The following is a 25306-nucleotide window of genomic DNA, read 5'->3' as shown; positions in this document are numbered from 1 at the left end:
CCCAAGGCCACCAGGCAAGTGCCAGTTGGCAGAACAGGATCCCCTTGAGAGGACGTGAGGGCCTGGCCTGTCAGGCCTCAGATAGCTTGCTCAGACCCTGGCTCTGCATTCAGGTGGTAAGCCACCTTGGGGAAGGGCCTGTAAAAGGGGATGCTAGGCTTGTGTGGTCCTTGGGAGTTGGTGTTGCTCAGCCCTTTTTCTTTGTTACAAGAGAAGTACTTAATGTATCATGCCAGGGCTGTCAGGAAAGGACTGTGGTATCAAAAGCAGAAGGCATCAAAAAAACAAACTTGAAATGAAGTGGTATCAATAAAATGTGTATTGTATTGACTTGTCCTCAAAAATCCTCTCTAGGTCTATTATCCTCTCTGTGCTGAGTCCTGGGAGTGAGGCTGAGCTGCGGCCTGGGCCTCTGGGAGAAACAATCAGACTTGAATCCTGACCTAGCAATGACAGAAATCCAGGTCTTGAACAGCCCAGAAGAATCACACTTTGTGGCCTAAGCTCCACAAAAGAGATTCCTGAGCTTGGGAGATGCCCATTCCTGAGCCTGGGGAGATGATGATGATGATGGGGCATTTTTAATTATTGGTATCATAACCCATTGCCGCGAACTGAACAAGCCAAGCTCAATGTTGGAGGATTCTCAATGATCATACTCTCTCTTTTTTTTTGGCCTGTACCCCAATCCCAGGGTTTCCTTTGGAAATATCAGAAGTGGGTTCATCACTAGGTCTCCGTAACAGATGAAAAGGATTCTCTGCTCCATTGGAAGCATTCAGGCTAAAAAAATCACTGAACATAGGGAAAAAAAAAAAAGATGCAAAGAACTTATACCTGAGTCCATAAAAGTCAAAGTAACGTTTTTCCTATCTCCAGCATGTGCCACCTCCCCAGGGACTTCTACAATGTCCCAAAAGTCTTAGGGCACTATGAAGTTTCAGTAGCCAAAAGCACTTGAGATCAGTGGAAAACTTTCTATAGAATTGAACAGTCTGTATCACTCACATAGCCACAAAGGGCAAACTTTGCATTTGTTCCCTCTTGGTGTGGTTCTGTCTCTGGTTATGCCCCACTCCGGTGGCCACTTGGTTGGCTCCTCAGTTGGATCAGGAGCTCCTCGAGACTCGGCTTTTGCTTCCTTTCACCATCATATCCAGAGCCTCATGGTTCTATGGGCCACCCCAGGGAGTAGACTTCTTCAGACAACTCAAACTGACTGATTTTTTGTTGATGACCTCTAATCCCCATTAACTGTCACTGGGTGGCGCAGGCATTCTGGAGGGGGAAAAGTCACATTGCTCTGAGTACACAATTTTGTAGAGGTCTTAGCATAATTGTTAAAGCACAAAGATTCTGGGTTTGGGAGGAATCATACCCTCCTGGTATATCCTCCTAAACATACCACTAGTGGGTGTGTCTAATATCCAACCCATCCTAAGTTGTGGATCATTCCTTGGATAGATAAAGCCATGGACAAAGAAGTAGCTTTGTAGATCCCACCTTCTAATAGTGGAAGGTATAAGAAACCCATTCCAAGACTCCATTATGGGGTCTGATTCTCTAGCTGGGCCCCCTATGCTAACCTGAATAATCAGCAAACTTAAGAGAAATATTAATAAATGTTTATTTAAATAAAAATATTATTGTAAATTAAAAAATAAAAATTCTGTTTTGCTCTTTCTTGAGGCCAGATCTTGGAGGGGGAAAATTCACATTGCTTTGAAAACACATACTTTTGTAGAGGTCTCAGCATAAATGATAAAGCACAAAGATTCTGGGTGTGGGAGGAACCATCCCTCCTAGCATGTCCTCTTGAACATACCTCCTAGGAGGTGTGGCTAATATCCAACACCCTCCCAAGTTGAGGGTCACTCCTTTGATGGACAAACCAGAAGTAGCTTTTTAGATCCCACCTGCTGATAGGGAATGTATAAGGAACCCATTCCGAGTCTCCATTTTGGGAATCTGGTTCTCTAGCCAGATCCCCCTATACTTGTCTGTGTAATCAGCAACCTTAGAGAAATATTAATGAATGTATATTTAAATAATATTTTAAATTAAAAAATTCTGGTTTGCCCTTTCTGAAAACCAAACCCTGTAGGGGGGTAAAATTCCCATTGCTCTGAATATACACTTTGTAGAGGTCTTAGCATAAATGATAAAGCACAAAGATCCTGGGTGTGGGAGGAACCATACCTCCTAGCATGTCATCCTGGACATACCTCCTAGGAAGTATGGCTAATATCCAACCCCATCCTAAATTGAGGGTCACTCCTTTGATGGACAAAGCCAGAAGTAGCTTTTTAGATCCCACCTTCCGATAGTGGAATGTGTAAGAAACCAAGACTCCATTTGGGGGCTCGGGTTCTCTAGTCAGGCCCCCTATGCTAATCTGTGAAAGCAGCAAACACAGAAATATTAACAAATGTGCCTTGAAATGAAAATATTGAATTAAAAAATAAAAAATTCTGTTTTGCCCTTTCTTGAGGCCAAACCCTGGAGGTCAGTGCTTGTCTCTTATTAGGACAAACACTGGAGGTTAACATATTTAAATTATTCTTTTTAAGGCCAGACTCATGGAGGTCCTCAATGTGCAACTTCTCTGCTTGTTATCTTCATTTCTCTTGTGCCTTTGGTCCCCCTTTTAAAGGTCAAGTCAGGGAACAAGTCAGGTATATGAACTGGCTTTGAATCCATCAATCAGTCATTCTTGCTATTGGGTTAAAGGGGCAAGGGCAGTAGTCCAGGCCTAGGTTGTTGACATCTTACCAAAGAACTAACTTTGTCAAGAGATTAGTGCCTTGTAAAGGAGAAGAAAAGGGACTTAGGAGGACCATACTAGTCTCATTCTCTCTCCAGTGGAATGAATAATGACTTCCCATATTTAATGTCAAAATATTGACTTTGGACAGAATAGCAAAGAAAATTACAGGGAAATTGAACAACGTCCCTCTTGGCACCTGTTCTACGGGCCTCTTCTGTTCCCTTGCATTTGTTTCATGACCTATCCTAGACATATCATATACTCCAATTACAGTCCACGTAGTCAACAAGAGGCTTAGGTGGATGCTAACCTGCTTACATTTCTTAGGATTCGAAGACTAGTTCTGGAGAAGTAGGGACAAGCCAGTAGTTTAGGTAATGGACAAACTTATTGGGGCTCTTTTGTTCTTTTCCATTTCCTAAACCTGCATTCCCTGAATGGGTAGCTGGGTGGAGTGACTTCATAGACTTTGGGAAAATCTGAGACCCCAGCTGGGCCGTGTGTGTGTGTGTGTGTGTGTGTGTGTGTGTGTAGTTAGCTAGAAAGTTGACTCAGGAATCAGGCAGACCTGAGCTCAAATCCTGTTTCAGGCCCTTACTAGTTGGGTGACCCAGGCAAAGTCACTTAACCTGTCTGTTTCCCTATTTGTCAAAGGGAGACAAAATGGGATAATATTTAGAAAGCAACAGGCATATTTTAAAATGCTATGTAAATGCTGGATATTAGAGGTGAACAATAAATTTGCAAAGTCTGTCATGGGGCAAATTTTCTGTTTTCCATTTTTCATTCCTCTCAACCAATCAGAGAGGAGATTTGGGAGCAGAAATAACATAAAGCACTTTGTTTCTCTACCAATCACTGCCCTAAATTCTCTGGGAAGTGAAAAAACTGATGAACCAAGTTGCTAGAGATGGGACCTTTATAGAATAATGTCTGGCACAGATGGCAAAAGGCAGCTCAAAGTCTGGGAGGTGTGCTGCCCTTCATATTTAGGTGATAAAGGAATATGGACCAAGAGGGTAGAAGATCATGACCCATGCCCACTTTACTTAGCTTTTGATTTACTCATACTTACTTTCATAGCAAGACCCAAAGGATCTTGGGCAGCTGAGGAAAACTGGGAAGCTTCAGATCCTGAAATGATCTGAGAGGGATGCCATGTTTTAGGAAGTCTTTGGAGTTAAAGGGTTTTTCTTTCCTTCCTTCTTTCTTTCTTTCTTTCTCTAATTATATGCAAAGATAATTTTTAATATTCATTTTTGTAAAGTTTTCTTCCTTCCACCCTTCCCCTCCCCCACCCTAGCATACCCAATAATCTGATATAGGTTATATATGAACAATCATATTATACATATTTTCACATTAATCATACCATGAAAGGATTATCAGAAAAGGGGAAAACACACCACATGAAGGATAAAATTAAAAAAAAACCCATTAAAAAAGGTAAAAATAGCAGGCATTGATGTGCATTCCGATTCCATGGTTCTTTTTCTGGAGGTGGATGGCATTTTCCATCACAAGTCATTTAGAATTGTGTCAGATCACTGTGTTGCTGAGAAGAGCTAGGTCTGGCATAGCTGATCCCTGCACAATGTTGCTGTTCAAAGTGAATAATTTCACCTGACTGCTCCCTTCACTCAGCATCAGTTCATAAAAATCCAGTTTTTTTCTGAAATCTGCCTGCTCATTTCTTATAGCACGATAATGTTCCATCACATTCATATACCACAGTTTGTTCAGCCACTCTCCAATTGTTGGGAATCCCCCCCCCCATTTTCAATTCTTTGCCACCACAAAAAGAGCTGCTACGAATATCCTTGTACATGTGGGTCTTTTCCCCTTTATGCGATCTCCTTGAGATACAGACCTGGAAGTGGTGTGGCTGGATCAAGACGCATGCACAGTTTCACTGCTCTGTTAAAGGGATTTTTCTAATTCTAAATGAATAAAGGATTGAGACAGAGATGTCCTTCACGTTTGCAGGGAGAATTAAGTTTCAAGATAGACTATGTGCCTATGTACTTTAATTAGCTGCCTGCTCCCGAAGACCTTGGCCTGTTGTGGCTCTGGGAACTGAACAATCTAATCACACCCACGCTGTGCTGGAAACATCTGGGGATACCAGGGGAAAGATTACTAAATTCTTGGGCATCTTGCTGATGTCAGACATCCCGGCTGCTTTCAAAAGCACAATTTGGCTAAATATTGAGAAACTTTGTTGCTCTGCCCTGATGCAGAGAACTCCAAGTGGTTTCTTGGTTCTCCCCTGACCCCATGATAGGGCGCAAGGTGTCCCAGCATTTAAAAGGAGAAATGGTTTCCAGTTGGCTCTCTTCTTTTGACCCAATAAGACTGAGACTTCCAGGTGGGATACATGGGCTGGCCCCTTCCCCACTTGGGGGAGGGGGAATGTCCATGGCAACTACTTTTACATGGTAGTTGGAGAGAATAGCAACTTCCTTAGATGAACCTGCACTTGAATCCCTGGATGCCTTTTCCATTTTGTATTTCTTTTCCTCAGGAGGTGACTGAGCATCAACCCCAAGATGGATATTTACAGGCTTGTAGGCAACCTTGTGAATCCAAGTGATTAGCTGTTAGGTGAAGCTTAACTGGGGGGGGGGGGTTCATCAGATGACCACAGACACTTGGAGATCAAACCCCTGGTCTTGCTTTGAGGGAAGATAGTGCATAACTGAAGGAAAAAATAAAATGTCTAATCAGCAGGCCTGGAAATTGCTCTATATCCTGATGAGGTTGGAGTATCAACCTCATAGCTGATTGAAACAGGAATTCAGAGTTACTGAGCTGTAGTTTAAGTTTTCTGGAAATGCCTGTGGAAAATTTTGGTCACTGAGCATTTCTTTTGTGTCGAGGAATAATATACCTGTTCTCTAATGGATTCCTAGTGTACGAGGAAAACATGCTTCTCCCTTTTGTGTTTTAAAGATGGGCTAGAAATTTAGAGAGCCAAAGAGCGGGAGCAAAGGGAACCCATCTCTCCTCCTAATTCAGTTTCAGGCTCTCAGGTCTGAACTGGGTCTGGACTATGTGCGGCGGTCACGCTGGTTCTGGTAGGAGACACAGGATGAAGGGACCCTGGGTGGGTGTCTCGGGTGACAGCATGACAGCATCTGAAGAAGTTAGGGGCCTTAGTAGTAGAAATAATAGTATTTTTTATTTATTATAAGATTTTTTTTTTACTGATTCTAAGTAGAACTTCCATTTCTGAGTACTTTCCTTGCCCCAATCCTGCTTGATAACCTGGCCAAATGTTACCAGCCCCGTTTGGGGGCAGTTAGGTGGTTCCGAACCCTAGACCTGGAGTTAGGAAGACCTGAGTTCAAGCTAACTTGCCTGCCTCAACTTCCTTCTCTGTAAATGGGGACAATAGCAGCACCTGCCCGTGAGTCCTGTGAGATACATGTGAAGCACTATCTACGTGCTGGCTACTGCGCTTATTAGTCTATTAATACAGTATGTCGGAGTAGGGATTTGAACCAGCTCTGCCCCCGGCCAGCTCCTCCTCCAGCCCCGCAGTCAGGAGACTACAATTCCCGGCGAGCCACGCGGCCGCGCCCCGCCCCTGACGTCAGGAGCCGTGGGCGGTCGGGCCACGCCCCTTCCGGAGTCCCCCTGGCGCGGGCCCCGCCCGCGCGGAAAGTCTGACGGGGGCACGCCGGAAGTGTCGTCATCGGCGCCAGGCCTCCCGCCCTCCTCCGGCTCCGCTTCGAGGCCGCGCTCGAGCCTCAGCGGCCCAGCGAGATGGAAAGTCCCTGCGCGGGCGGCGCCTCCCCGACCTCGGCGGCCCGGGCGCTGGGCACCCTCCGGAGGCAAGGCACCTCCCTGGCCTGCCCCGGGACGCGCCACAAGCGGGCGACGGAGGCGACGGCGAGGAAGCGCGTCCTCGACGAGGAGGAGTACATCGAGGTAGGCGGGCCCAGCTGGGCCGGCGGCTGGCGGAGACCCGGATGTCCCCTCACCCCCTTCCTGATGCGGAGACCCGGATGTTCCCCTCCTTCCCAAAGCGGATATCCGGCTATCCCGCCCCCCCCATCCCACCCCAAACGGGGGTCTGACACCCGGATGCTCTTTCCTCGTTTTCCTGAGGCGGGAACTCCCATGTTCTTGTCTCCCTCCCTCCCTGGCCCGGATAATCCCCGGGTCACCACCTGCGAGGTCACGGAGTGACCCGGATGTTTGCCCTCCCCCCAGCCGCCGGTTCCGGGGGCCTTCTCCAGGCCCTCTTGTCCCGCCCCTGCCCCTCCCCCTCCCTCCAGCCGACTCAGCTCTGAAATCCCCGGGGGCGCCGCTCGCAGACGTCCGAGCCCCCCTTTCCGGAGGGTGACCCCTGAACCGACCGCCTCCCGGGCCTGGGCCGGTTCCCGAGCTCCCTCACAACCCCGGGTCCTGCTGCCACCCTCCGTCGTTCGCCTTGTTCAGCCGCAGCGGGGACTCCAGCCTGGCTTTGCCAGCCTAATGCCAGCTCCCTTCCCACCGCCCGGACTCCGTCTCCGCGCCTCGTGCCCGGCCTGCGTGCCCTCTCCCGCCGCCTCAGACTTGCCAGTTGGCGCCCGTCTCAGATTCTGGGCCTTTGTCGGGTGCGCAGGACCGCCGCAGGTGCCTGGGGCAATCCTTCCTGTAGCAAGCCTTTGGGAATCGACAGCGGTTGAGGAGCATTTTGAACTCCTTCCAAATGGCATAACCCCATTGTCCAGTTGACAAATTGTGTGTTTTTCCTCACACGTGAGGGAGGTAGAGCAAGCGTTCCTTCTCTTCTCCCCGTTTTTCAGATGAAGATGCTAAAGACTCCCTGACAGATTCCTCTTTGTCCTTGGTCTCCCCCAGGGCCTCCAGACAGTGATTCAGCGGGACTTCTTTCCTGATGTGGAGAAGCTCCAGGCTCAGAAGGAATACTTGGAGGCTGAGGAGAGCGGGGATCTGGAGAGGATGCGGCAAATAGCTATCAAGTTTGGCTCCTCTTTGGGCAAATTATCCAGAGACACCCCTCTGCCATGTGAGCTTCCCACCTGGGGTCTAACCTGGGAGGAATGGCTTAGGGTTTTTCTGCTGCTCGTTAGTGGGATCCCCCAGTAGTCTTGTGGGAAGGATGGACGCAGGTATTGGCTTTATTGCGGGCATCTCCAGAGTAGGACTATCTTTGTCCCTGACAAATGATGGCAAGGTTGGGGTCAAGGGCCCTGTTTTTACAGTACCTTTTCCTCTCTCATTTCTCAGATGTGACCCCAGCCACATTTGAGACTCCTGAGGTTCACCCAGGCACCGCCTCCTTGGTGACTAAACCCAGACTTCGCAAAGGTCCTGAGGAAGGTAAGTGGTCCAGCCCATGTTGCTCTGGAGTGGTGCTTCCACTGGGGAAATTCCACAATGCTGTTGGTGACCACATCAGGCAGAGCTTGGCTTCTCAGGAGGCTGCTTATCCCCGTCTGGGCAATGAAATGCCAGAGGGACGTTTCCCTGGCTCTGCTCACCTGCTCAGAACATGGGGCACAATGATTGCTTTTGCTAGATCCTTGATATGCAGCATATCGGGGGAAACTTGGGAAGTGATTCTCTCTTGTGCCTCCTAGCTCAGCCTGGCCTCTGACTGCTGGCTGCTGAGCAGCATAATGTGCTGAGTTCTGAGCAGCAGCTGCTGGGAGGCAACTTGTGGGTGCAAGGCCAAGGTGAACCTGCTCTCTGAGACACTGTGGGAGATCTTTTGGTGGGAGCACAGATGATTCTTTTTCTTGACAGTTTGAGTCATTTGTATAGGGTCATAAGACAGTGAGGCCACTCCAACCTTGGTTATCTTGCTCTGGCAATGATGGGGGCATGGTGGCTTTGCCCAGGATGGCATAAGGGCTTTTTGCTAGTCATCCCTCAGAATCTTCTGGGTTCTTGTCCTTGTCAGGGTCAGGAGAAGCAGAGGAAGATGAGGACAAAGAGCCCCTCCCTAGTCTCGACGCTTTCCTGACCAGGTACACCAGTGAGGACAATGCTTCATTCCAGGAGATCATGGAAGTGGCGAAAGAGAAGGAGCGAGCCCGGCATGCTTGGCTCTATGAGGCGGAGGATGAGTTTGAAAAGGTGAGGGGAGATCTCTGGGATGTTTCTGCTGTCTTTTAGGATCTTGGAGGGGGAAGGCAGAGCTCTAGGAATGTGACTGGGGGAGAGAAAGTGAGACTTAGTGTTTGTGGCTCACTCTGGAACTTGGCTCTAAGCTTTCTTGCCAAAAGGACTTAGTATTACCCATAACCTGGTTTTCCTGACTTGAGAGGCAGCAGCACAGTGAGGGAGAGGGTCCCCAGGCTTCCTAAATGTCTGTCAAAGTGCTGTCTCTTAGCATTTAGGTGAGCCAAGCTCTTGGTTAGCCAGATGTCACCGAGAGCAGCTGGTGCCCAGAGCACCTTCCTCTAAGCTCATGGGAAACACTTGTCAGCCTTGTCTTTTATGGACCTCCCAGAAGTTTTGTGATCTTTAATGGGCTCTGATGTCCTCCTCAAAGGACTCACTGTCCACTTCTCTGGTCCCTTCCTGGAGGACAGTGGCTACTTCTCTTCTGTCTTTGGGTCTTCCAGGAGCTTCACAAAGATTTGAACTAAATCAAATTGTTATTCCAATTTTATTGAAACTGAGACTCAAGAGGGGTGAATTTCTTGCCTCCATGCTTGTACGGCTAATCAGTGTCGAAGGCTCAGTTCAGATTCTGCTGCTGAGGCTGGATCTGTTCTGCCCCCTGTGACACCACCTGCTGTTGCCCTTCCCACCCATCCTCAACCTGTCATGGCATTGCCAGGACCATTATGTGTATGTGTTGGGGGAGGGGGCGTGGTCTTTGGTGACCAGCATGGCCTTTTGGAACTAAATGACAATTTTCAAACATGAGGCAGCATTGGGGAGTGCCAGGGACCTGATCTTTGGGCTAAAAAGAAGCCTCATCAGTTGTGTTTCGTAGGCAAGTCATTTCCCTTTTCTGGGCCTGTTTGTCCAAACAAAAAGAGTTGAAGGATCTCTGAGAGCCTTTCCAAATTTAATCCTATGTCTGTGGCCCACTTGGAAGCTCTCTTAGGCTGTCACTGCTTACTTGAGAGACTGGCCTGGAGATTGGAAGGGGGAGATGGGAAATCCCTGAAGGTACATTGTTTAGGGAGGGGGAGGCAGGGTGGCTGGTTGGGCTTCAGGGATGCTTCCTCTCACTTTTCTCCTGCTTTCAGAGGCAGCAGGATAACCTGGTCCTTCCATCCACTGAGCATCAGGCCCTGCAGAGTAGCCAGGCTGGAGTGGAGACCTGGAAGTACAAGGCTAAGAATTCCCTGATGTACTACCCCGAGGGTGAGCTGATCAAGGGGATGGTCCTGGGTAGATAGGCCTGGGATAGATGGCCTGGATCTAGGGTAGATGGGCTTGGGGGTAGATGGTCCTGATGGATGGCCCTGGGATAGATGGTCTGGGCCTGGGGTACATGGGCTTGGGGGTAGATGGTCCTGGATGGATGGTCCTGGGACAGGTGGCCCTGAGTAGATGGCCTGGGCCTGGATGGGTGGGCCTGGGGTGGATGGGCCTGGATAGATGGGCTTGGAGTAAGATGGGGTCTGGATGGATGGTCCTGGATAGATGGGCTTCTGGTAGGAATAAGGGTCTGGGGTAGATGGCCCTGTATAGATGGGGTCTGGCATAGTGGCCCTACAATGAGGGTCTGGGAGATAATGGTTGGATGGATAGGGCCCTGACTATTCTCAGAGCATCATAGAAATTTGGGTGATTTACTTTGGGAGGGGAATTGTGTTTTTTTCTTTTTGAAAGAAGCCATAAATAATAGCATATTGGAATTGCTCTGGACTTGGAGCCAAAGGGATCTGAGCTGAAGGTCTGCCTCTAATGTCCAGGTTTCTCCCTGGGCAAGTCAGTGAACTTGACTGTGCTTAGCTTTCTCATCAGCAAAGTGGTCAGTATGGTACTGGCCGTGGGCATTGCAGAGCCCTTGTGGAGGCCTGGAGCAAAGGGAGCAGTTTCTGCCATCCCAGGGGCTTGGGAGTGGAGGGGGGAGGCTGTGTCTCCCCTTTGGGTCATTCCAGAAGGTGAGTGTATCGATGAGCAGCAAGTGCTGGGGGTTCCTCGGCCTGCACCAGGGAGCTGCTTGTCTGTTGTTGTAACCACAGATCATGATGGAAACTGAGGCACAGAAAAGTCACATGACAAGCCTAGGATGAACATCTCCATTCTGAGTCAACTTGTGTTTTCTTAGGTGTCCCTGACAAGGAGGATGTGTTTAAGAAACCCCGGCAGGTTCTGCATAGAAATACACGTTTTCTCAGGGACCCTTTCAGCCAGGCTCTGAGCAAGTCCCAGCTCCAGCAGGCCGCTGCCCTCAATGCCCAGGTGAGTGGACATTGATGGCTGACCTTTGGTCTGAAAGGTAGCTGTCCGAGGCAGCGTATGGCATCAGAGCAGAGGAGCAGGTTTCACTGGGGTTCCCGAGTGTCCTGCACAGCCAATATTGGTGTAGGACGCACAAGCAGCAAACTGTATTCTGCTCTTGGTTCTTGGCCAAAGTGCGCGATACCATTGGAGCCCAGTGAAACGCCATCTTTTATGTGGGTGAGAGGAGGTCAGATTTTGTGGAGGATGTGGGAACTTGGGCTTGGACAGAGAGAGTCAGGTGGGGTAGAGGGAAAGGTGTTCCAGGTAGGGGGAGGAGCAGACAAAGGTATGGAAGGAGGAATAAGCAGACTGACCAGACTGATGAGTCAGTGGCTTGGGATGGGGGGGGTGGGAGTATGGGTCAGGAAAAAAGAATCTCAGGGATTTTGTTCTTCAATGTGTCACCTTGAGGAAAGGGCTTCTATTGTAGCAACTGAGAGTGGCCCTAGTGGGGTATAAAGTGGGAGTGGGGAGTCCCTTGAAGACTGTGATAATAGAGGTGTTGAGATGAGGGACTTAAGTACAAACCCCAACTCTGCCTGCCACGGGACTACCTCTGGCCTTGAGAAAACTCCTTCCTCTTCTCTAGGCTTCTTTGCCGTGGGTGTCATTGGACATCCTTGTCAAACTGAGAAGCTGAAGTAGTCCCTCATCCATGACTTCTGGAGATCCAGGGCAGGCAGCCTTCTGAGGGGGGCAGCATCTCTGGGTCTGGTTTCTTTTCTGCCATCTGTTTCTCTTGTCTGAAGGCTGTTAGGACTTTGGGCAGGATTTCTGGCCTCTGCATGTTAGTCACCTGGGACTTTGTATTTCAGTACAAACAGGGTAAAGTGGGACCTGATGGCAAGGAGCTGATCCCTCAGGAGTCTCCCAAGGTCAATGGATATGGCTTTGTTGCCACCCCTTCTCCAGCCCCTGGTAAGTTAAGTTCTTAATTTGTAATTTATGTGATTTTTTTAATGTTTTAATTTTAATTTTTTAATCACATTAATTCTTAATGTGATTTTTAAGACTCATTATTCAGGAAGGCTGCCGCTGGTGGGGTGGCAGAGCTTAATGGTTCTAGGCTTGGCAGTTTCCCCAACCATGTGATCTTGAACAGGTGCCTTCTTCTTTTCACTCACCTGTAAACTATAGGAATGGTCATCCTTGGACTGCCTAGGGTCGCATGGCACAGATCCTTTCCCCACTTTGGGGTTATAAGATACAGATTATAATGTCATGATTCGCCCTTTCGTCATGATTCGCCCTTTCTTTGTCCAGAGAACTGTTCCTTGGTAAATGCCAGTGTTTTAGAAATGGGAGCAACTTTGAGCAAGTTGTGGACTGAGTTATTCAAGGTGTGGCACTCTCCTCTGGGTTTGTACTTGCCTCCTCATCCTCTTGAACTTTGTCAGCCCTATTTTGCATTGTCCCTTGGTCCTCCTGGCCTTTTGCTGGTGACTAGCATGCCCTCCTTTTGATTCTGCTCTTGTGCAGCATCTTTCCCATACTCCTTGGTGATTCCTCATGCATTTGTGATGTGAGGTGATACCTAGGTTGTGCCTCCCAGGTGTTTCCCTCGAGATCTCAGATTTAGTCTTTGGAGACTTGTATATTCCATGACTTGGTTACTGCCCACCATTGTTAGAACATGGGCATTTGCTTCAGAGGGAGAATTTGGGTGTTAGTAAAGCACTTGGAAGCTTTCCAAAGGCCATCCATCCTACCTTTTGTTTAGTTCAGGGCCTGATTCTGTTTCCATTTGAAGTATCTGCCCTAGATCTGTGATGCTAGTGGATGCACTATACAGGTTGTCCATCCAACTGGGTTTCATAATCAGGATGATGGGCATTCTTCATCCACTTGATTTTTCCTGTGTGGACAGTCAGACCAAACTCTGAGTGATTGTGGATCTCATTTAACAGGTTCTCTAGCGTTCTGAGTCTTCATATAGTCAGTATGTCCTTTGTTTAAAAAAACAAACACTCAAAAAATCATTTGGAAGAGTTGGCCACCTGTAGGGAATCTTTCTTCTGTATGTCCTCTGGGTAAGATTTCATCCATGTCATTGGTAGCTATCTTTAATGAAGTCATGTCTGCTTGTTTTGTTAAATAATATTGATGACTATAAGGTTGGACCCAGTTCTCTCTTAAATATTTGTTTTCTCCCTTGTTACATCTCTAACCTACTCAAAATTGAGGTTAGTTCAAAAATAGTGGCCCTACATAGTCTTCATTGATGAAAAAAAAAATTCATTATGGAAATCTCTGCAGATCTTTTCCATCTTTTGTTGTCTTTCTAATTACGTTTTAAGGTGTTTTTTTTTTTGTTTTTTGTTTTTTTTGCAAGACAGATGGGGTTAAGTGGCTTGCCCAAGGCCACACAGCTAGGTAATTATTAAGTGTCTGAGACTGGATTTGAACCCAGATACTCCTGACTCCGGGGCCAGTGCTTTTATCTACTGTACCACCTAGCTGCCTCCATCTAATTATGTTTTAAAATGTATTCATGGTCTTCCTTCAGAGTTTTTAAAAACTGGGTTTTGCTGTCTACTGCTTTTCTTCCTATTTTCAGAAGACCTGTTATTGACAGTCCTCTCTCAGGCCCTGGATAGTGACTCTTGGGACTTTTGGCTTCCTCACTATGGTGATCAGTTTACATGGTTTTTTATGGAGTTGTTAGTATTGGTGTTAGTTGTCTTCTATCCACTTCCTATTCTCACTGTTCTGATAGGTCAGATAAGAATTGTTTTCATCGGATGGCCTGCCTTTTCCTCATTTTTCATTTCTTATAGCTTTGTGTAATCACTTACGTTCTCCAAAGAAGATGGTATGATGGTCTAATTGTACACGGACACTGACTTGACCTTTCTTGTCAAAATAGAACAGGTGTCTATTTTTGGTGCTCTTATTTAGTGCTTAGTGCTAAAATAGCTTAATAAGCTAAATAGGAAAAGTTTCTGAAGAAGAGGCATGGGACTTCTCTGGGGTGCAGAGATCTTGGAACTGTCTTCTTCCATGTTTCAAACCATATTGTCCATCTTAGAGCTGTAGGGGACCTGAGTGGTCATATGGTTTAAGAGAGCCCAAGGTCATGGAAGTAAGAGATGACATGTTTCAATATCTTCCCCTTTGCCCAACTTTGGCATTGACATTGGTGATATAATGAAAGATTGGAGTTGATTCTTTTTTTTTTTTTTTTTTTTTTTTTTTTTAGTTTTTGCAAGGCAAATGGGGTTAAGTGGCTTGCCCAAGGCCACACAGCTAGGTAATTATTAAATGTCTGAGACCAGATTTGAACCCAGGTACTCCTGACTCCAAGGCCGGTGCTTTATCCACTACGCCACCTAGCCACCCCAAGTTGGTTTTTGCTAGGAATGATTTCTTTCTTCAAAGTCTGCAACTGATGTTGGCAAGCAGCCACCCTTGTTTGAGATTAGATCAACATTGCAATGGGAGCTGACCACATGCCTTCTGAAGGATTTCTTGTCTTTGGACACTTAGTAAAATGAGCTTGATTTGTCCCTTTAAAGAAAACTCCTTTGGCCTCCATTTTCATTGGTTGCTGGTTTTGCTTTTATTGAGGATGTCCGGATTGGTGTGATTGATCATTAGACTTGTTGAGTCTTGTTAGCAGCTTCCTTCCCCCCTTTCCTTTATTCTACCATTGTCTCCACAGAAATGGCTGAAGAATCCATTGTCCTGGTGACTCGCTTGCTTGGAAAGCAGACTCCTTCTCTGGCCAGGTCTGCCCTTGAAGGCTTGCCAGCTTGATAGGACCCGCCAGAGCGTGGACTCTGCTGCCAGTGCCTCCAGAATTCGAGTTGATCTCCAACCCCGGGTGAAAGGCATGCCCTGTGGCGGACTGAAATAGTCATTTTTGTGAATGAATGGAAAAGCATTTATTAGATGCTTAGGGTGTACATAGCATAGCACCGTTTCAGGGGCTAGTGATATCAATTAAAAATCTGAGAACAGTCCTTTATCTCAAGGACTTATCTGGTACTGCTCACAATGATTGATTTTGATATTGCTCATGCAGTTGATAATAATAGTTCCTCCTCCCCAGTCATTTGGGGAATTTGTTAGCTTCTCTCTTTGTCTCTCTTTTTTTTTTAAAGCTAGAATGGAAATTATTTGGGGACTCTATTGAACTGTCTTGCCTTCCACTAGCAACCCTCTAGGCCCTTTAAATAATAAGAACTTTGCTTGACTTCAACCTAGAATTCTCTTCCTTGTCCTCTTTCCATCAATCAGTCTCTGTATAGCCCCAAGGGCCTTGAATTATCTCTTTGCTCACATTTCAGAGGGGGCTGTGGTGCCTTAGTCTTTAGTAGGCCAGGTTCTGACCCCCTAGGGAGGCCAGCCTGTGTGCAGGAGGAAGAGACTGTCTCCCAAGGCTGTATTATTCTCTTGGGACCAGGGCTTCCCAGGCAATTGTGAGCTCTGGTGAGGGGTTCAGGATCAGGAAGACAGAAGAGAAGCAGGCACTAAGATTAGGTATATGTTCTGGTCTGTCCCACTTTACCTAGTGCTTTTTCTTAACCTTTATGTATTTTTGCTTCTGCTGTTTTTCCCTGACTTACCTTGGCCTCTTTTATAGGTGTAAATGAATCACCTATGATGACATGGGGAGAGGTTGAGAGTACCCCATTGCGAATTGATGGGTCAGAAACTCCATATGTAGACAGAACTCCAGGTCCAGCCTTCAAGGTATGGTGTTCAGTGTGTGTGTGTGTGTGTGTGTGTGTGTGTGTGTGTGAGAGTCAGTGTGATGAGGAGAGTGAGAGTATGGGAGCTGAACATGGTCACCTGTAGTGGTGTATACAAAACACCTGCTCTGGGGAGATGGCGAGAGCACTTAGATGTGTGGATTTCTCCAAAAGGGAAGAGCATGGAGTCTGTAGATTCCATGGCTAGGTTTCTGAACTTGCCTTGACTCCAAAGACCCATCCTGGCCTGACTTCATCCAGGACAGCCTGGCCTCTCTGCCTTTGTTGATAAGCTTGTCCACCCAGGGACAGGTCTGCAGAAGGCTCTGACTGTCAGTTTTGTCCAAATTGGTATGAAGTGTTTACACGGGTCATGGTGACTGAGATTAGACCCTGGCAGAGTTATCTGAAGCAGATGGTATGAGCCTTGTTCTGCCTGATCCCCAAGGGCCAGATCTAGAGAAATTACAGGAAGGGGCTTCCTCTTTCCAGTCAAAGGCTCTATCCATGGCCTTGTGCCCGCAGTCCCGGAGAGACCAAAGGAAGCAACCCAAGGTGACAACTGAGGGGCCTAGCTGCAGTGGTGCCAGGACCTGGTTTGGGAAGATGGGATAAAGAGGTACAGTGAGACCACCAGTTTGTATTTTGGGTGCCAAATGTGGAAGACCTTAGATTTTGGACTCAAGAATTGGGGCTTTTCATGATGGGCAGTAGTAGAATATGAAGGGCAGTGTCAGGATTAATTCAAGGAAATGCCTTGAAAGCTGGAGAAGCCCAAGTGTGGCTGTGAAAGCAGCTAAAGAGGGACTCAGAAGCTGCTCTGGTCATTGGGTCTGGGCCTCCCTCAGCCAACCAGCCACAAAGGGTACAGCTCTCCCATCCTCTTGTCTTCTGAGACTGAGCAAATGTCTTGACAGAGCCTTTGGCCACTGACCGTGTCTTGGGAATGCAGAGGCCTGACCTGAAAGCCGCAGGTCCTCCTTTCTCCTGTTTGGACCATGATCGTGAAATGAGTGCTCATCTCAGCTATCTGTGGAGACATCTGATCGATCCCTGCTCCACTTTGGCTCAACACAGTGGCCTAAAGCTTCTGATCCTCCGAGACTTGTTTTCAGTTCTACTCTTTGATGCTTGTCTACAAATGTCCATTTTGGTCTCTGGGCTCTGTTAGAGGAGGCAGCCACTATCTCTTCAGCCTCGGGGTCGTTGGGGCTCTCTGACAAGATTGTGGTCATTGAGTCAATGAGTTCTCCTGCTCCTGCTCCCCCTGTGCTTGGCATCGGTTCACATGAGCCTTCCCAGAGTGCTCTCTTTCATTTCTGGTGGCCAGTAACATGAGCAGAAGTTGTTTGTGATCCTCAGGTAATGCAATGGCAGAGGCTCCTTTCCAGAGAAAAGAAGGTGCAGGTTCTGTTAGATCTGAGTCTAGAACTGAGGGTGGTACCAGTCCAAAGCTGCCTTAGAGAAGAGTTTAGACCAATTGAGGATATACACGCCAGTGGTAAAATATGGGAAAGCAAGGAAGGTTATAGTAGACTCTGGGGAAGGAGCCTGGTGCAATCAAGTCCTCCAGGAAAGTCTCCCTCTGCTGCTGTATGGTGATATGAAGGTGATCCTGAGGTCTGAGAGGGACTTTGAGGCCTGAGAGGGGCTTCGAGGCCTGGGCTGAGGCCTGGACAAGTGCATCAGGGCGGGTCCCCAGGGTAGTAGTAACTGATGGTGCCTATCAGACCGTGTGGTGTGGTATGGTGTGGTGCAGTGTGGCATGGATGGCATGTTTTGTTGAAGCGAGCGAGGGGTTGGAAGACCCTTAGTGCAGATGTGGGATCTGGTGACCAGAAAGTTAATCATAGTCTTTCTTTTGTAGTACCATTTCAGGGAGTTGATGGGCAGTCCTCAAGGTGGGTGAATAAGGGACAGATGACAGCCAAGGGACTGGATAGTGCAGGGGTTAAAGTACTAGAACTTGAGTCAAGTTCAGACTCGGCCTCTATCATGTCTAGCGGGGTTAAGCAAGGATCCCCCGAGATGATGCCTGTCAAGTTTTTTGTGATGAATATTAGGAAAGGAAGAGTCTCTGGGAGCCAATCCTGCATGGGCATCAGGAGAGTCCTCAGAGTGCTCGACTTAGTGTCCTCCCCTCTGAGACCTGCAGTGCGATGGCAGAGGCATTCACCCAGTGGGTGAGATCAGTGGGTGCAGTTTGACTGAAAACCCTTTATGCACCTGCCAGAGGGTCACCAGTGTCTGTGCTCCTGGTGCCTGATGTTTCCTGAGCCTTCCCCCACAACAGCCTAGGTTAGGGATCAAATGTAGGGTGGCTCTTGGAAGAACTTGGAAAGGAGGGAAGGAGAGAAGGAGGGAAGGAGGAAGGCCAAGTCCACAGATCCATGGCCTGGAATTTGAGTACCCTTTCCCAAACCTGACTGGGCCACTATCTCTCCAGATCTTGGAGCCTGGACGCAGAGAGAGGTTAGGCCTCAAAATGGCCACTGAGGCAGCTGCTAAGAACCGTGCCAAGAAACAAGAGGCCCTAAGAAGAGTTACAGAGAACCTGGCCAGGTGAGGCTCCCTTCCTTCCTTTCTCAGGGTGGGGTAAGGGGGACCACCACTAGGGTCTGACTCCTAGTCTGCCATCATAAAATTGCTGAGCTTACATCTGGGAGGAAAAGCTCCCTTAGCACAACAGCTCCATTTTACAGATAGGAAAACTGAAGCCCAGGAACAAACCTTGCTCTAAGTCACAGATAATAAGTGGTGGGGGCAATAGATTCAAACTCAGTTCTTAATCATTTAGTCGAGCCTTCTTTCAAAAATTTATTGAAACTTCTTTTGAGTTTGTTACATTTGTTTCTGAATATTTTCTTCCCTGCTCTAGACCCTTTCCCTACTCCCCCATGTCTATTTGGTGATTGATTCCTTACAACAGAGATTAGAAAAGAGAAAAAACCAATTCATTGGAGACAGTCAGCTTGTGCTGTGGCCTCTAAAGCATGCCCTGATTGCCCTGCTGGCAGCGCCTATGCTCTGGTGGCTTTCTTTGGGCCAAAGTTCAGGAGGAAGCCTTGGAACAGCCTTTTCCCATCCCCAGTCCAGCCTCAGGTTCCTCTGGGAGTTGGGGAAGTGACTAAAGTAGGAGGGTGTACATAGCAAAGGGGAGCGGATAGCACGTGCCTATCCAGGCGGCCTACCCACCACCTCTTCCCTGGGTCCCCTCAGTCCTCCCTTGAACGCTACCAGTCCTTCTATCATTGTTCTTTGTGTGGCAAGTGTACTCACCCCCTTGAGTCTTGGGTGCTGTCACACTTGGAGCCATTGCGCGCTTTTCCCATGCTTGTGTGCCGCTTTCTTGGGCCAACCCAAAGGCCTTTTCAAGAAAAGGGCTGTGACTTTGGGGTTGTGGTTCTTCTGTAGGGGGAGAGGAGAGGCCTTGGGGAGGCTGGGGTGGCCCTGCCCCAGCAGAAGCCCTGTGCCCTCAGGGTGGTCTCTGGCCTCAGCTTTCTCCCCTAACCAGGAGGGTCTTGAAGTCTCTAAGCCAGGCACTGCCAGCTGTGTCCTGTGGTCCCTCGATCACGGTGTCCTGGAGACCCCTAATTGTCTGTTCTTTGTCTCCTTCCCTCTGTTGCAGCCTCACCCCCAAAGGCCTGAGCCCAGCTATGTCCCCGGCCCTGCAACGCCTCGTCAACAGGACTGCTAGCAAATACACCGACAAGGCCCTGCGGGCCAGCTACACACCCTCCCCAGTTCACCCTGGCTACAAGACACCTGCTGGCGGACCCCAGACTCCCACAGGCACTCCTGCCCCCGGTCCCACCACGCGGACTCCTCTTACCCAGGACCCCGCTTCCATCACCGACAACCTCCTGCAGCTTCCCAAAAGACGGAAAGCATCAGATTTCTTCTGAAGTCCCTGCCCTGGGGCCCGTGGGTAGAGCACAGCCTCCTTAGCTCTGGGACCCTTTTGGCAGCTCAGTCTCTGTTGGGGACTTGGCTCCCCCATTTCTCTCTCCCAGAGATGCCTTCTGTTGAGGGGCCACGCTTGGATCCAGCTACAAGCCAGGCACTTGCTCAGAGTCTTTTATATGCAAGCCAGAACTGCGGCTGTCATTAAAAATAAAAGCTGAACCAGAGCTTCACTAGCTTCCCATCCCTGTCTGGCTGCCCGGCTCCTCTCCTTCTCTTGGAAGACCTGGATCTGGGTTAGGGGCCTTCCCCCAATCCTTGGGAGCATCATTGAGACACTCATCCTTGTACGTTTTCCTCCTCAGGCATTTGTGAAGAAGATGCTAGACTGGGAAGTTGTCAGCCTGGTGGGTTGAGTGATGGTGAGCCTGAGATCCCAGACCTTGGGCCTCCTCTAAGGGGACTCCACCCAATCTAGCATCCCCTTCACAGCATTGTTCCCTTCTGTGTTGGAGCAGTAAATGGTCTGGGCCCACAGGCTGGACTATTAAATTCCATCTTAGCTGTCGAGATTTTTTTGACCTCTCGATTGTTGAACATTTTAGCAGTCTGACTCGGCTTCTGGTCTCCAGCAGGCTTGCATTTGAGTCTTGGAGATGAACTAGAGAATAGAGATAAATTCACATTCCTATGGGACTCTGGCATAAAGAGTAAGAACTGGGACTCCCAAGTCCTGTCTTCTTCAGTCACGATCATGACTGTCACCTTGAAGGAGGACTGGGGCTTGTTTTCTTTGACTCTGGAGGGCAGGAGCAGCAGGCTGATGTTGGAGTAGGGAGAACTGCCTGGAGAGGCCCCTGAGTGAAGGCATGGAGGGCTTCTTGGGAAGAGCATGGGGAACTGAGGAGGACCCTGAGCTCCCTTACAGAAAAAGTGCTGTAGCTCCCAACCTCATGCTCTGGTCTACTCCTGAGGCCTTAGGCCTGGAAGAATTGGTGCGCTATGGAGAGATGGAAAGTCACTTGAGCTGGTAGACCAAGGGACAGCCTGTCCTGGCAGCAAGCAGTCCACTTGTCACTGGCCTTGGGTTCATTTTTTCAGGGCTTATCAACTCGACCTCCACTCCCCCATCTTGCCCAGAAAGATTTCATCAGAAATTTGGGTGTGTGGTTCCAGGTTGTTCTGGTTTGTTTTTACACACAAAGTCCTTTATCTCTTCTCATTACAAAAGTTCTTTGAGAGTGCGTATGATTATTCTCTCCATTTTACAGAAAAGGAAGTAGAGTGATGGTTGACTGGCCTGGCTCAAGATCAGGTAGCTAATAAAGGTCATGACTCAGTTCACATCCTGGGATTTTTAAGCCTCCCTGCTCTGATCATGCCACCATTTTGGGCTTTGCTTGCTCTGCATTCCCCATGGCTTCGGAGTGTGAGCTGCAGCCTCCCGCTTTGGCCATTTGCAATGATGAGTTGGCCAAGGGGCACACTCAGGGCCCTCATTGGGCACTGGTAAATCCAGGCCTAGAATCAAGTTCACTGATGTCCAGTTCAACACTTTCCATTGTTCTTCTGTTTCCCTGAGTCTCCCTGTTCATTCTCACCTGGCTGGCACTATGGCTATTGTGACCCACCCCTGTCTTCATGAAGGCAAAGGGCAGGGGCTTCTTAGTTCAGGTCATTAGAGTCATTCCAGAGAACACTTAGTCTGAGCTGAAATCCCCTCTAGAGTTCCTGAACTGGAATGATTGATCATTCAATCCTTGTTTGAAGATCTCACATAAAGAGGAAGCCACTGCTTCCTGAGGCAAGTCGCCACTTTGTCTGAGTTGGGATTGTTGGAAGGATATTCCTTTCCTCAAGCTTAAATGTTTTTGCATTCCCTTCTTCCTTGTCCTCATTGCCTTTTGGAGGCAGGCAGAACAAAGCTCATCTCCTGCTGATAACTAAATGCTGAAGACAGACATTCTTTTGCCTCAGTTTTATATTATTTTGTCCCAAAACTCCAAACCATACCTGGAAAAAGTATAACCCCCTCTCTGCCTTACAACCCCCTGCTGTCGAAATTCAGTTGTTTGAATTTCTCTAGGGAGGGGGATCCTCCAGGATAGCTCACTTATCTCTCACCACCCTATGGAGTGTAGTTATCATCATTTCCATTTGAAAGAGAGGAAACTTAAGGCCCAAAGTTAAAGTCACTTTGGGCAGTGAGTTCTCCAAAGTAATATGGTTAAATAAATGGCCTCCTGACCATATCAGTAGGGACTGACTGCCTTCCATTTGCCAAAACTTCTGCCAATAAAAGACCAACAGGGCTGGTCACTGGAAGAAGAGTGTAGGAGATGACTCCAATTAGGTTGTGTTTAGCTATAGCAGCAGCTGCCACCTAAGTCTTTGGAAACCCGGGAGTTTGTCCCCTGGTGCTGGGGTCTTCTGAGGGAGAGGCTGGGGTGGAGATACTGGGAGTTTCATTTAATTTACTAAGGTGAGTCTTCAGTCAATGAGTATTAAGGGAATCGATAGTGAATAAAGCACAATAAAAAGGTGACCAAGACATGCACAGATATCAATGAAGGAAAGGGAAATGAAAATTACCTTTAGAATCTAGATCAAGTGGAATTCTGGCTGCTATTTACTCTCTGGGGGACCTTAGGAAAACATTCCCACTTGAGGTATTTGTTTCCCCATTTGTATGAGGAGGTAGATTAGTGTGGTTTTAAAAGTCCCTCCCGTAATCTGTGATTTCAGTTGCTGTTAAGTGAGTGGAATAGATTTAGAGAAAACTCAAAACTTATATAAATGATTGTTCAAAATTATCTTTGCATGTAGTTGAAAAATAAATTATTTTTTAAAAAATTTAGTGAAGGGTAGGAAACTGGTCCGGAAAGGCTCTTTGGAAGAGGGGGCTATGGAGCTAGATTTGGAAGGACACATGGTATCTAGTTTAGAGAGTGGGATGGCACAGGACTAGGTTGCCATCAGGGATTCATGAAGGGTGTCAGCACAGTGTAAGAAAGATTGTCATTGCAAGATGTGTAGGATGGGCAGGAGGGAGGTTGGGTGTGATGGAAGCCTAGGCTGTAGTAGTGGTTCTCCACATGGAGAAGAGAATGATAGATGGGAGAGATAGGAGGGAGGAAATAGGTTTGACGCTTCTCTCTTTGTGCCATTGTCTTCCTGTGGACTGATGCCTTTCCCTGAAATTGGCTTCTCTTTTTCTTAGACCCAGACCCTCAACCTTCACGACCCCACTCACACCCTGGTCCTTGGAAGCCATTTTCCCTGAAAGTGGCCTCACCCTCCTCCTGAAATGCTCCTAGAACACGATGGTGGGCTATTTCCTTGGACCCTGTCATGGTCAACATTGTATCATCCTTTTTTTTTTTAATCTGTGTCTAACTCCCCTGGGAGTTAATAATAATTCCCATTTATCTAATACTCTAAGGCTTCCAAAATGCTCTATGTATATTATCTCATTTAATCATCATAACCACACAGAGAGAAGCATTATCTCTATTTTAAGGAGATGGAAGACTAAGGGCCTGAAAATAACTTGCCTATTTATCATGTAGCTAGCGAGTGCCAAGGGCTGGTTTTTGAACTCAGGTTTGCTGACTCCAGGTTCAGAATTCTAGACCTAACCCAGAATATGGGCTTGTTTAATAAATCATTTGTTTTGAATCAAATCAAAGACTGGAAGGGAAGGGAGCTTTCTTTGGAAGCTGATGAACCTGGTTTGGCCCTGGGGACATCTTCTGGGTACCTTGGATTGGGAGACTTGAGTTGGGCAGAATACAAGATGCCCAGGCTTGGGGTAGGGATGGGGATGGTTGATGGGTGCCACCATAGCTCTCCTGGCCTGGGGTCTGACCCCCAGGAGTTTCCCAGATGGAGAAAAGCCTGTTTCCGCCGATTTTTCTGCAGGCTCCTCTTGCCCCCCCAGGCCCTGTCTGAGCAGACCCCTCCACCCTAGTCCCACCTTGGGGAGAACAGTGAGGCTCCTCGGCCCTGCCACCACCTCCTAGAGAAAAAGACTCCTCACGGGGCACTGTTGCACTTGTATAGACTTTGTGATTTATTTGGTGATTAGCAAGTAGTATCTCCGTTACTGAGTGGGAAGAAAGCTATAGAACGTAATCAAAATAGTGGTTTAATTGACAGATTTTACTTTTTCCTTGCACCCGTGCCTTCTCCTGCTCCCACCTGCCTACTTCTCTGTCCCAGCTGCCTACGGAAGCTATGTGACAGAGACTACCCTGGGGGAGAGGGGTGAGATGGCTGGCCACCTTTAGCCATGAGCTTTCCCCACCTCAGATCCTGGTAGATGGTCTTTGTTCCTGGATGTCTCAGCCAGCCGATCTTCAGGCTTGGTCTCCTCATTCTCAGGGACCACCAGCAGCCTATGCTGAGTCTTGGCTCCCAGCTTGTGATCGGGTCTGTGGTCCTGCTTGGTGGCTGGCCTGGCATCCAGCTGTTTATATTCAACCCTGTACTTACCCTCCCCCTCCCGCTTCAGGGAGGGTAAGGGTATGACTTTGGGCTTGGGCGGCTGCATCCAGGAGTGGCTGAGGATCTCATCGATGTGTAGCCGCCTGTTGACATCAGGCTGTAAGATGCGATAGATGAGGTCCTTGCACTCGCCTGTCAGATTCTTGGAACGAGGGAAATCCACGCGATGCTCCTTCTGAATCCGCAGCATCTTCTTGATGTCGGAGTCGTCGTAAGGCATGGCACCACAGACCATGATGTAAAGGATCACTCCCAGACTCCAGATGTCATACACCTTGGGCTGGTAGGGAATGCCCTGGAGCACTTCGGGGGCCGCGTAGGCTGCTGACCCACAGAAGGTCTTGCTGAGGATGATTTTTCCATTGCCATCCCGTACGCAGCGCTTGGAGAACCCAAAGTCAGACAGCTTGATGTTGAAATCTTTGTCAAGAAGGAGGTTCTCGCACTTGAGGTCCCGGTGGACGACATCCAGGTCATGGCAGTATTTGACAGCTGAGGAGAGCTGGCGGAACATCTTGCGGGCCACATCTTCTTGCAGGGCTCCCCGGCATTTAATGAACTCAAGAAGATCTCCTTGGACCCCGAGCTCCATGACAATGTAAATCCTCCCATCCGATGTTTCAAAGATCTCATAGGTCTTGATGATGGAGCGATGGTTGACTGTAGCTAAGATGTCCATCTCCCGGGGCAGGAATCGCTCCACAAAGTCAGTGGGTGTTTTTTTGCGATCGATGATTTTGACCGCCACATTGAATTTCAGGCGCTCAGAGTAAGCGGATTTCACTTTAGCATAAGAGCCTTTCCCCAAATTGATTCCAACGATGTAACCCTTCTTCCTTAGGACTGTGGCATCGTCCATGGTGCCAGAAGCAACCGATGCCTCTGACGCTGTTATCTACATCCCTTCCCCACATGGGCCAACAGTGTCCTCATTTACACTGTGGGAGAATCCTCTGAGCAGACTGGGCCTGGAGTTTGTTGGAGGTAGAACGCTCAGCATTGTCTCTGG

The 25306-nt window shown here is 48.2% G+C and overlaps 2 protein-coding genes across 4 annotated transcripts; one reads left to right on the top strand and one right to left on the bottom strand.

Moving 5' to 3' along the window:
- Nucleotides 1-357: 357 nt before the first annotated feature.
- On the bottom strand, nucleotides 358-25306 carry LOC141501969 (testis-specific serine/threonine-protein kinase 2). 3 transcript variants are annotated; one of them, XR_012472352.1, is made up of 3 exons: nucleotides 24098-25305; nucleotides 3843-3990; nucleotides 358-1278 (listed from the first exon to the last, which is right to left on the bottom strand). XR_012472352.1 is itself a non-coding variant. In XM_074206443.1 (2 exons), exons 1-2 carry the CDS (start codon nucleotides 25154-25156, stop codon nucleotides 19189-19191), a joined length of 1167 nt encoding a protein of 388 aa, XP_074062544.1. In that variant the 5' UTR covers nucleotides 25157-25306; the 3' UTR covers nucleotides 19168-19188. The 3 variants fall into 3 exon arrangements, 2 of the variants coding, with proteins under 2 accessions (XP_074062544.1, XP_074062545.1); XM_074206443.1 differs by lacking the exons at nucleotides 358-1278; nucleotides 3843-3990 and adding an exon at nucleotides 19168-19296 and having other exon boundaries at nucleotides 24098-25306; XM_074206444.1 differs by lacking the exons at nucleotides 358-1278; nucleotides 3843-3990 and having other exon boundaries at nucleotides 23923-25302.
- Nucleotides 6451-21035, top strand: ESS2 (ess-2 splicing factor homolog). The gene is made up of 10 exons (XM_074206442.1): nucleotides 6451-6700; nucleotides 7619-7787; nucleotides 8009-8101; nucleotides 8685-8860; nucleotides 9988-10105; nucleotides 11019-11152; nucleotides 12010-12112; nucleotides 15780-15889; nucleotides 18335-18450; nucleotides 19517-21035. The coding sequence occupies exons 1-10, from the start codon at nucleotides 6536-6538 to the stop codon at nucleotides 19791-19793; spliced, it is 1461 nt and encodes a 486-aa protein (XP_074062543.1). The 5' UTR covers nucleotides 6451-6535; the 3' UTR covers nucleotides 19794-21035.

This window comes from Macrotis lagotis, chromosome X, assembly GCF_037893015.1.
Source record: "Macrotis lagotis isolate mMagLag1 chromosome X, bilby.v1.9.chrom.fasta, whole genome shotgun sequence".
NCBI classification, from domain to species: Eukaryota; Metazoa; Chordata; class Mammalia; order Peramelemorphia; family Peramelidae; genus Macrotis; species Macrotis lagotis.
This window is presented reverse-complemented; position numbering and strand designations above follow the sequence as displayed.